Here is an 11,576-nt window from a genome sequence, read left to right on the forward strand (position 1 = left end):
TCCCCTATTGCCCTGGCTGTTAGAGGGCACTCACAGCAAGACCATAGAAGAGCTCAGAAAACTGCAACAAAATACCATAGGATCAGGATGACCTCAAGATTCACATCACACAGCATCCTCAAAGCCTCTGCTCACCTCCGGTGGCGGGGGCGGGGTGTGTGTCCAGTGGGGGCTGTCCCTCTGTCCCAGCTGTGGTGAAGCTGTCTCTTAGGCATGACTGTGTTGCCACTCACCAGACCCCTAGAGGCAGTAGCATCCCAGAAAAAGCAAAGCTGCCAGCCCTTGCCTCCTCCTCCAGTCTTTGCTGCCCACTAGTAGGGACCATTGACTCTGCTTTCCCTGCAGCCGTACTGATTGCAAGGGGTTCACAGTTGAGTTTGTGGCAAGAATGGATTTGGGGTCCTGGAACCCACCTGCTGTGGCCAAGGTAACCTTCCTGGACCATTAGCCTCCTGCAGGCCTTACCTCTTCTCACTCACTGGCAAGACTCCCCAGGCAGCACCTCCCCCAACCAGCACAAGGCTGCACAAGGCTCCATGGCACAAGCAACATAGGAGCCAGGCGCAGGGCCTGGCTGTGCCTTACTGTTCTCCAGCCTCTGAGATCTCTTGGGCTGCAAGCACAGACAGGCCACTGAGTTAGCTGTCCTTGTTTAATGTTCTGGACCAGTTTAGACACTCAGAGACCCCAGCATGAAGGTAATGCTGCAGCAGCTTGGGTCTTGGGATCCCTGGGAGGTCAGGCAGTGTGTTGGTGACTGGGGCCTGGGGCCCCATGTTGTCACTGCCACAATGGCTACCACGGGATGGCTGGCAGAAGTTCTGCTGGTAGGTGGTGCTGGCACGGGAAGGCTGGATCTGCACAAAGTGGGCAAGGCGCTGGGGGAGGTCACTGAGTCCTGGCCCTGACCGGAAATCAGCCTGGTAGGAGGATTCAAGGGGCCGTGGCTGGCGCAACTCCAGTTCACAGGGTGCCCAGCGCAGGAAGGTGTGCTGCTGCCACAGGCGCTCCAGGTCTTTCCGCCTTCCGATTCCCTGTAGCAGGCAGTAGGGGCCCTCCTCAACGGTATGGGCCCTTGGCCCACAGTCCTGGCACCAGGCAATTCCTTGGGCCCCTCCTATACCCAAGCCTGCCTGGTGATGCCTGGCCTGTGCCTGGCCTCCCTGGCCTGGACCCCAGCCTCTTTGGCCTGCATCCCCAGTCATGCCTTCCATTCCAGAGTGAATGAAGCCCCCAGAAAGTCAGTGGTTCCTAAGATATTTGCACATTGTCAGGCAAGCTGGTGGGGGAAACCAAAGCAGAGGTACATCTGTTTGTAGAATGGGCTGTTTCCCAGAAGAAAGAGGTTGTCAGGAAGACAGACACTCCTCTGTCTGTATAAAGAGCCCTCTCTCCCTGCAATGTCTTTTCCCCTCCACCCTACCTCAACTTCAACCTAGGCTGGGAGTCTGCCCATTTTCCTTCCTCTCTCTAGCACTCACTTTGTCAAAGGAAGTGCGGTTGTCATGCTTGGAGAAGAAATGTTGCTGCGCTGGCTCCTAGAAAGACAGTGAAAAAGAAGGTGAATGGGGAAAGATGATGCTTACCTGTCCCCAAGATGCTAACTCAGGGCCCCATAATGGAGGGAAGTTGCCAGGAGCCACCATCCTTAAACTGCTAAACTGCCAACACACTGAAAGGGCAGATAAAAATTAAAGCAACACCTCATTCCTGGAACATCTCATCCCAGCGCTTGCTCTCAAAGCAGAAGCCTCTGGGGCCACTGATTGAGGAAGGGGCTGAGGCATTTTCCAGGACATCCTGCCGTTAGTGGGGCAGTGGTTTAAGTTTCACATTGGGTCCTTTAGATCATCCAGGACTAGGCTCCAGCTCTCTCCTCCTCTCTTTCACTCTCTCATCAACAACCCAGCCTCTTGGCCCTAAATACCACCTGGAAACTGAAATTTCTCTTTAGAGCTTGAGCTCTCTCCCGAACTCCAGACTCACTAGCCAACCACCTGCTCCATATTCCCATGTAAATGTCTTAACGGGCATCTCCAGACACATGGCTGAGCTCTGGATCATTCCCCAAAACCACCCCACCTATAGCCTCCCCCAGCTCAGGTCATGGCAGCTAGATCTTGCCAAACACCTCGGAGTCCCCTTGATTCTTTTCTTTCACACTCTACATCCAGTGTGCCAGGAAATCCTGCTGATACTTCCTTCAATATGTACCCAGGATCAGACCACTTCTCAGCATAGCCGCTGCTTTCTCTGGTCTAAGCCACCTTCCCCTCATGCCTCAATTACTGCAAGAGCTTCCCACTTGGTGTCCCTACTTCCAAGCTTGCCTCTCCAGTCTATTGTCCTCTTAGCAGGCAGAATAACTGTTTTAATATGTAAATCAGATCACACTCCTTGTTTGCCAAAAATCCACAACAGTTCCTCATGTTTATAAAAGTCAAAGTCATCATAGTGGTCCATGAGATCCACATGATATTGATTCCTCCATTACCTCTAGCCACACTGGCGTCCTCACTGTTCCTCAAATACACTAGCTACTTTCACCTTGGACCTTTGTACTACCAGTTACTTCTGCCTGGGACTTTTCTCCCAGCTGGCCATGACTCCCTCTCACCTACCTCTTGGGAGGTCTTCCTTGACCACTACTACACCAGCAGTCCCATCACCCCAACCCAGCATTTTTCACCTTCTAACATACTGTATTACTATGTATTATGTTGCTGTTTACCATCTGATGCCCCTGACTAGAACACAAGCACCTCATGGGCAAGGTTACTGTCTGTTTTACTCACATCTATAACTCCAACACTGAGCCTGGCACTGTGCTCAATATATATTTGCTGTTAAATCAGTGAACAGGGACAGAAGATCCCCAGGGCATTTGCTTTAGCCCAGTTGGGGCCAGAGAGCCATGTTCCATCCCCAGGCAGAGAGAGACCACCTCTCAGGCCCCTAGACCTCAGCAGGAATCTCTCCCAAGACCGTCCACCTTGCCTTTGTGCCTGGTCTCTGCCCCCAGGGTCCCTCCACCTCAGCCACTCAGCTTCTCCTGCTGCGGACCAGAATGAAGTACCTGATCTGGTGAGTCCAATCTTGGCTGGGTTGGGGTATGAGCAATGGCTGACAATAAGTTGCTAGATAAAAGTCAGGGGCTAGCTCCATCCCAGATCCCTGAACCAGAATCTTCGGGGTGGAGCCTTTAACAAGCTCCCCTATTGGGACCTCCTGCCTTAGACAGCTGGTGTTCTCCAAATCGAATGAAAGCTCCATGAAGGTAGGAAGCCAGCTGGCCTTACCTTTCATTCCTCATAAAGCAAACTGACACAAGAGATTAAAAACCCAGAGCCCTTTCAGGAAAAAAATAGAAAATCTTCAGAATCTAGAGCTAGGCAAAGAGTTCTTAGATGTGACACCAAAAGCAAGAGCCATAAAAGAAAAAAAAAATCAATAAATTAGACCTCATCAAAATTTTTTTTTAAGTTTTGCTCTGTGAAAGTCCATGTGAAGAGGATGAAAAGACAAGTTACAGACTGAGAGAAAATAGTTGCAAATCACATATCCAATAAAGGACTAGTATCTAGAATGTATAAAGAACTCTCACAACTGAACAGCAAAATAAAAATTCCAATTAGAAAATGGGCAAACAACATGAAGACATTTCTTCAAAGAGGATATACAGATGGCAAATAACACATGAAAAGATGTTCACCATCACTGAATGTTAGGGAAATGCAAATTAAAACCACAGTGAGAGGGCTTCCCTGGTGGTGCAGTGGTTAGGAGTCTGCCTGCCAATGCAGGGGACACGGGTTCGAGCCCTGGCCCCGGAGGATCCCACATGCCATGGAGCATCTAGGCCCGTGTGCCACAACTACTGAGATTGCACTCTAGAGCCTGCAAGCCACAACTACTGAGCCCACGTGCCACAACTACTGAAGCCTGCGTGCCTAGAGCCTGTGCTCCACAACAAGAGAAGCCACAACAATGAGAAGCCCGCACACCACAACGAAGAGTAGCCCCCGCTCACCACAACTAGAGAAAACCTGCGCACAGCAATGACGACCCAACACACTCAAAAAAAAAACAAAAAAACCCCACAGTGAGCTATCATGACACATCAACCAGAATGGCTAAAATAAAAAATAGAGACAACACCAAATGTTGGTGAGAATGCAGAGAAATACAATCATTTGCTCAATGCAGGTGGGAATGTAAAATGTGAAACAGCCACTCTGGAAAACAGTTTGACAATTTAAAAAAAAAAAACTTAACATGCAGGAGGTACAATATAGGGGTAGGAGAAAAAAAGTTATTATGGGATTATATGAAATCGTGTGTGAAACTTTTGAAAATTGTAAAGTGCTATAGAATTTAAAGAATCTTTCCTTCAATTAAAAAAAATTTCCATCCACATTAAAAAACCAAACAAACAACTTAAATGCAACTACGGGGACTTCCCTGGTGGTCCAATGGCTAAGACTCTGAGCTCCCATTGCAGGGGGCCAGGTTCTATCCCTGGTCAGGGAACACGATCCTACATGCCGCAACTAAGAGTCTGCATGCCCGCAACTAAAAGATTCTGCATGTTGCAACTATAAAAAGATCCCGCATGCCACAACTAAAAAAAAGATCCTGCATACTGCAACTAAAGATCCCTCACGCGGCAACGAAGATCCCGTGTGCCGAAACTAAGACCCGGTGCAGCCAAATAAATAAATAAAATATTAAAAATAAATAAATAAATGCAACTATCATATGACCCAGCAATTGCACTCCTAGGTATTTATTCCAAAGAAATGAAAATTTATGTTCACCCAAAAACCTGTACACAAATGTTCATAGCAACTTTATTTGTAAGAGGTAAAAACTGGAATCAGCCCAGATACATTTTCATAGATGGATGGTTAAGTAAACTGCTATATACATACCACAGAATACTACTCAGTAATGGAAATTGAACCGTTGATACACACAACTTGGAGGAATCTTCAGGAAATTATGCTGAGCAAGAAAAGCCATTCCCCAAAGGTTGCATGCTGTATCATTCCATTCACATAACGTTTCTGAAGTCACAAAATTTTAGAAATGGAGGAAAAATAGCAGTTAGGGACAGGGGAAGGGTGGAGGAATGAGAGGCTGATGGGTATAAAAGGGCAGGACCACGGGCTTCCCTGGTGGCACAGTGGTTGAGAGTCTGCCTGCCGATGCAGGGGACGCGGGTTCGTGCCCCGGTCCGGGAGGATCCCACATGCCGCGGAGCGGCTGGGCCCGTGAGCCATGGCTGCTGAGCCTACGCGTCCGGAGCCTGTGCTCCTCAACGGGAGAGGCCACAACAGTGAGAGTCCCGCGTACCGCGGAAAAAAAAAAAAAAAGGGCAGGACCAGGGATCCTTGTGATATTGGTCAGTATCTTGACTGTGGTGGTGGATGCACAAACCTACACGGGTGATAAGATTTTATAGATCTTTTTTTTTCTCTTGCAAATGAAGTGACCAACAAGGGATTAATCTCCAAAATATACAAACAGCTCATGCAGCTCAATATCAAAAAAACAAACAACCCAATCAAAAAATGGGCAGAAGATCTAAATAGACATTTCTCCAAAGAAGACATACAGATGGCCAGGAGGCACATGAAAAGATGCTCAACATCATTAATTGTTAGAGAAATGCAAGTCACAACTACAATGAGGCATCACCTCACACCAGTCAGAATGGCCATCATGAAAAAATCTATAAACAATAAATGCTGGAGAGGATGTGGAGAAAAGGGAACCCTCCTACACTGTTGGTGGGAATTTAAATTGGTAACAGCCACTATGGAGAACAGTATGGAGATTACTTAAAAAGCTAAAAATAGAACTAGCATATGATCCAACAAGCTCACTCCTGGGCATATATCTGGAGAAAACCATAATTCAAAAAGATACGTGTACCCCAATGTTCATTGCAGTACTATTTATAATAGCCAGGACATGGAAGCAACCTAAATACCCATCAATAGAGGAATGGATAAAGAAGATGTGATACATATATACAATGGAATACTACTCAGCCATAAAAAGAAAGAATGCCATTTGCAGCAACATGGATGGACCCAGAACTTGTCATACAGAGTGAAGTAAGTCAGACAGAGAACAACAAATATCATGTGATATCACTTATATGTGGAATCTAAAAAAATTGTACAAATGAACCTATTTACAGAACAGAAATAGAGTCACAGATATAGAAAGCAAACTTATGGTTACCAAGGGGGAAAGCAAGGGGAATGGATAAATTGGGAGATTGGGATTGACATATACACACTACTATATATAAAATAGATAACTAATAAGAACCTACTGTATAGAACAGGGAACTCTACTCAATATTCTTTAACGACCTATATGGGAGTAGAATCTAAAAAAGAGTGGATATATGTATATGTATAATTGATTCACTTTGCTATACAGCAGAAACTAACACAACATTGTAAATCAGCTATACTGTTATTAAAATTAATTTAAAAAAGATTTTATAGATTTTTATGGGTTTTTATGGCCATGCCACGTGGCTTGTGGGGTCTTAGTTCCCTGACCAGGGATCGAACACAGGCCCTCAGCAGTGAGAGCGTGGAGTCCTAACCACTGGACCACCAGAGAATTCCAAGATTTTATAGATCTTAATACACACACACAAATGAGGAAATCTGAATGAAATAGGTAGATTGCAGCAATGTCAACGTCCTGGTTGTGATATTTTACTATAGATATGCAAAATGTTACCATTGGGGGAAACTGGGCAAAGCATAAAAGGGATCTCTCTTTACTAATTCTTACAACTGTTTCTGAATCTACAACCATCTCAAAAAAAATTTCAATTAAAAAATCTGGAGGTCTGGGGCATGTTCCAGTTGCCCCCCCAATCCCTCCCCCATCTCTACCCTTAGCTTTAAAGTTGTACACAGCCCTAGAATGTGGATGCCTCTGCTGTTGGAGGCAGGTCTGAATTTGGAAACTCACTATTCTTACAGTGACAGGATCATCTATCGACTCCCACTGACTTGAGTTTTATTCTCACAACTGTGGGAGTCTAGTGAAAAGTGCAGTAATTTCCTCTCCACCCAGGCAGTTCTAAGTATTCTTGTCCCTGAGGAGAATTTCACCTGCATCTTTGCTTCTAAACCATCTAAAGCTCCTTTTCCACTCAGGTGGTAAAATCCGTGGTCTCTGAGCAGGTAGGGCTTGGGCTAGGGTTTGAGCTAAAGAGGCCTTGGAAGAGAAGTAGGTTTCCTGGGATGGGTCAATGTTTGCCTGTGGGAGGACTAAGGGCCTCTCTGGAGGCTGGGCAGTGTGCAATTAGTGGGGTACTGAGTGAGGAGTCCCTGTGGCAGACTGAGGCATGGTGGGGGGTGGGGCAGAGGCAGAGACACAGCAATCACGGCACCACCAACGAAGGACCTGCCTCCAACCATGAGCCCTGGCACTCTGGCCTGACCTTAAGAACAAACAAGACCAGGATTACATTTCCCAAGAGTCAGACAGGTGAAGGCCAGAAATAAACTAATCTGGTTTAGAAGAAAAAAAGAAAAAGAAGAATAAAAAGAAAAAAGAATCTTCTTGCATCTGAATGACAAAATTTCTACCTGCCCCAAACTAAAGGTAAGTGGCTGCTACATCTTGGAAAGGTTTTCAACAAGAATAGCTGCAGTCAGCCAGCTGACACTTGGTATCTCTCAGCAAATAAGAAAAAAGAATGTGCACCTTCCCTGAGTAGTCCCACTAATTAAAACAGCTTTAGATCTAGAAAGGGTCAGACTTGGCATTTGTACAACCTAAGCCCAAGATACACAGACCATGCTATTTTGGGGTTGCTGATAATGCCAACATGTAACAAGACTTCACTTCAATCAAAATATGTCCCCAAATATGTCCTCTACTCTGTTCCTGGGGGACAGACTAAGAGGACATTCAGGTCTTTGGGATGAGGGCTGCCACTGAGGACTACTACAGACACCCAGCAGGAAGTGCCCAGGTTACCTCTGTCCCTGTACTAGGCAGATCTCATCACTCTCTCAAGGGAGGTGGCCCCAGACGAGCAGTCTGGAGTTGCATTTGGGCCTTGCTCAGTAGGCAGTACCAGGCAGCCGTTCCAACTGGGCATGCTAAGGAAGTTCAGGCTCTGTAGCATGGCAGACTCCAAGACCCTGCTCTTGGCCTGGGAAAGCAATTTGTAGAGAATCCAGATGGCCAGTCAAGTAGGACCTGGCTAGAGGCTGGGAAACAAGAAGCTGCAGTGGGCGGAGCATGTTCCAGGCACACCTCCAGGTCCCTCTCAGCCCTCCTCCACCCTGATCTTTCCCAGGAGTCTGATGTGAGCATACTTCTCACCAGGTTGACTTCCCTCTGACCTGAAAGGAAGCCTGGAAAGGAGATGGAGGGAAGGAGGGAGGAGGTGTTTCTTCTCCTGGCTCCCTTCCGGGCCCGCCCCTACCTGGCTGTGTCTCTCTACCCGAAATCACCACTTCTCTCAGGAGAGCCCTCTCCATACCACTCTCTCCATCTGGGTTCTAGGAGCCATGCCTTCCCCTTGTTCCTTAAAGCCCAGCAGTACTGACCACTTGGTTGTTACCATCCTGTGAGAATGCCTTTCCCTGAAGCTCCCACACCTACTCCTTTATATGTATACCCTCCTGAGTTCTGTTTTGAGTGGGCTTTTTACTTTTGGGACCCTGACTATGCTCAGTGTCCCCTCCTTGTCTCCAGGCCTGGAAGCAGTGGAGGGCCTGCAGCCCTGCGTCCCTCTCCTGTTATCTGGAAGCCTTTTCCAGCCACCCTAGGCCGATTCTGCCATCACTCCTTTCCAGTCCTCCTTGGTTAGGCATGGGGGCGGACACCTGCCACTTTCTATGCTGTTTTACTGACCAGAGGAGGCCTCCTACTCACTCCTGAGCCCCTGGACTACGAGGCTGCCTGTGAGCTAGACCATTGACTTTCATGGCATCAAGGAATCTGTGCTGAAGGACAGCCGTCTGCAAAACTCAAGGCTTACTTCTTGGGTTCTGGAGGCTCTCTCTCCATGACCACCCACCCCACCTGGACCCTGACTCTTCCTCCATTTAGAAGGAGCAGTGAGCAAAACTGTCCAGCCTGGTACTGGCTCTTCTCCACCCATGTATCTGTAGGGGGAGGACCTGACATTTCAGGGAAGAGGGGCCAGGCCTCATGCAAGTCCTGGGGATAGGCTGGCCTCAAGTGTCAGTCCAGTTGCGTTAAGGTTGAGGATATTGCTCTTGGGGCCTGAGAGAAGCAGAATCTGGCTCAGCCGTGGCAGCTGCACCCAGGGCTGCCTCGTACCTGACAGCGCTGCAGGAACACTGCTGGGGGCTGGGGCTTGGCTGCAAGGCGATATTCTCGAGCACTTTCACTCTTGAATTGGCCTCTGTAGTGCCCATAGAAGCCACTGTTGTGCTGTAACAAGGCAGGCTTGAGGGTGAATCCCACCCCAACCCCCACCCTGAGTCCTAGACCTCAGAGCCCCCAGGCTAGAAGCCTCTCCTGGGAGTTCCTGACAGAATAAAAAGAATCAGAGAAGGAGGGACACCCTGGAGAGGCGCCAACAGAGAGGTGTCTCCATCCACCATTAGAACAGTTGGCCTCAGCTGTGCTGGCCCACCTGGGAGGGTTATGTCTGTAAGGAAAGGGTGCCTTCCTTCCTTCCTCCCCTCCTTCCTCTCACCCTCCCTCCCTCCCCCCCTTCCTTCCTTTCTCTCTCTCTCTCTCTCTTTCTTTCTTCAATAGGGTCCTAATATGGGCTGGGGACACACACAGCAGTGAAAAGACAGAAAGACCCTGCCTCTATCAACCTTCCTTCTGGTGAGGGAGTAAGACAAGTGAATAGAGTCAGGAAAGAAAGAACCTGATGACTAGATCGAGTGACAGGGAGTAGGGACAGCATCTCATGACAATGGGCATGGTACTTGAAGGAGTCAGCCATGTGAGGGGCAGCAGAAGAGCATTCTATGTGGTGAGAACTGCAAGTGCAAAGATTCAGAGGCCAGAGACAGAGTTGTGTTGGAAGAACCGAAAAAAAAAAAAAAAAAAAAAGAGGCCTTATTGACTAAAAGGCTGTGAGCAAGACAAGGAGAAGTAAGGTGAGGTCAGGGAGGGACAGGACCTAGACTGGGTTAGGAACATGGATTCTCTTCCAAGAGCAAGGGAAGACTTCAGCAGGGAAGGGGACCAGACAGGTTCTGAGTTAGGGTGATTTAGGAAGCACTGAGCAGAGTTTTGAGAACAGGGCCACCATCTAGTAGCATGGTCCTTCCCTGGGGGATCTGAGAGGAAGTCCCCTTCATTGTCTTCCCTGCATTGTTAATAGAGGTCAAGGGTCACTGAAAAGCCAGGATTAAATGGATACATATTCTGCATCTATTGACAAAGTCACGAACACCTGTTTGCTACACACTTCGTTATTCTGGGGCAAGTAGGGCACCCTCTGAAACTGGAGCACTTAAACAAAGGATGAACTTTCCCAAAGAAGTACTTTACCAACAGTGGATACCTTCTGGAGAGAATTTCAGAGACAAGGACTGGCAGAAGACAGAAATGAGCACCTACTGGGGGTATAAGAAGCTGTACTGTGCTGATGTCATTAGGCTGACAACATGGATGACCATGTCTGGCCTGGGAACTCTTATGGCCCAACCTCACTGTCCTGAATACCCCCTGGAGAGGACAATGTGTCTAGTCCACGCCATGATCATAGTCCTGAGCAGAAAGAACCTGTTCCCAGCTGGCCTCTGGCCATCAAAGTGGGCTCCTAAGCGTGCCTGGGAAGCCCTTTATCTTTTCATCCCACTGAGTGCTTGGGTCATCCAACTCGTCTGTCCATCCTTCTACTATTGTCAAACACTCCTTTCTCTCTATTCAGTTTATTTCAACAGTATTTACTGGGCCTTTACTGTATTCCAGGCATGGGACATACAGATAGTAGAAGGTAGTCTTTAGCCTCAAGATGTTCCCAGTCTAGAGAGCAGTCAAACTACAGAAGTTTGGGGGGATCAAACAAAGGACTGGGAATAAATGGGGTGGCTAGAGGACTAAGAGGATCAGCTAATCCAGGCATGAGACCAGGACACATGGAAGAGGGCATGGTGTCAGGAAGACTAGATAAGCTGTAGGGGGACCTCATAATGGCAGAGGGGGAGTGGGCAGTTTGGGGTCCTCCTCTAGCCTGGATGCTGGATGAAACCATTCTCACTTTATTCTCATGAGTAATTCATATTTCAGGTACTACCCCAGGGCCAGGGGCTAGGATTAATGTAAAGTACACTCTTACCCAGGAGCCTACTAAAGCACTTTGCATCTTTCTGGGAAACGAGCAGAAAAGGCAAACTTTCCTCTTGTCTTTTTGAGGTTACTTCTGGAGAAAGAGCATCTCAGCAGGTCAACTTCTTGTTGCTTAGTGACAAAGGGATGTTGTGACTACACAATGCTCCTGATTGTTGAGGTAGAGCCCAGCCTGCTACCCCTTTGTGCTTCCTGCTCTATTCTTACTTCTCTCTGAGAGAAATCTGTCCCTCAGCATTAAC

The 11,576-nt window shown here is 47.8% G+C and overlaps 1 protein-coding gene across 1 annotated transcript; it reads right to left on the bottom strand.

Moving 5' to 3' along the window:
* Positions 1-638: 638 nt before the first annotated feature.
* CIMIP7 (ciliary microtubule inner protein 7) lies at positions 639-11,350 on the bottom strand (the record flags this gene model as incomplete). Its single annotated transcript, XM_079934337.1, has 4 exons — positions 639-1,055; positions 1,482-1,538; positions 9,340-9,453; positions 11,324-11,350. The coding sequence occupies 4 exons, from the start codon at positions 11,348-11,350 to the stop codon at positions 639-641; spliced, it is 615 nt and encodes a 204-aa protein (XP_079790463.1).
* Positions 11,351-11,576: the final 226 nt, after the last annotated feature.

This window comes from Stenella coeruleoalba, assembly GCF_951394435.1.
Source record: "Stenella coeruleoalba genome assembly, chromosome: 10".
Lineage (NCBI taxonomy): Eukaryota > Metazoa > Chordata > Mammalia > Artiodactyla > Delphinidae > Stenella > Stenella coeruleoalba.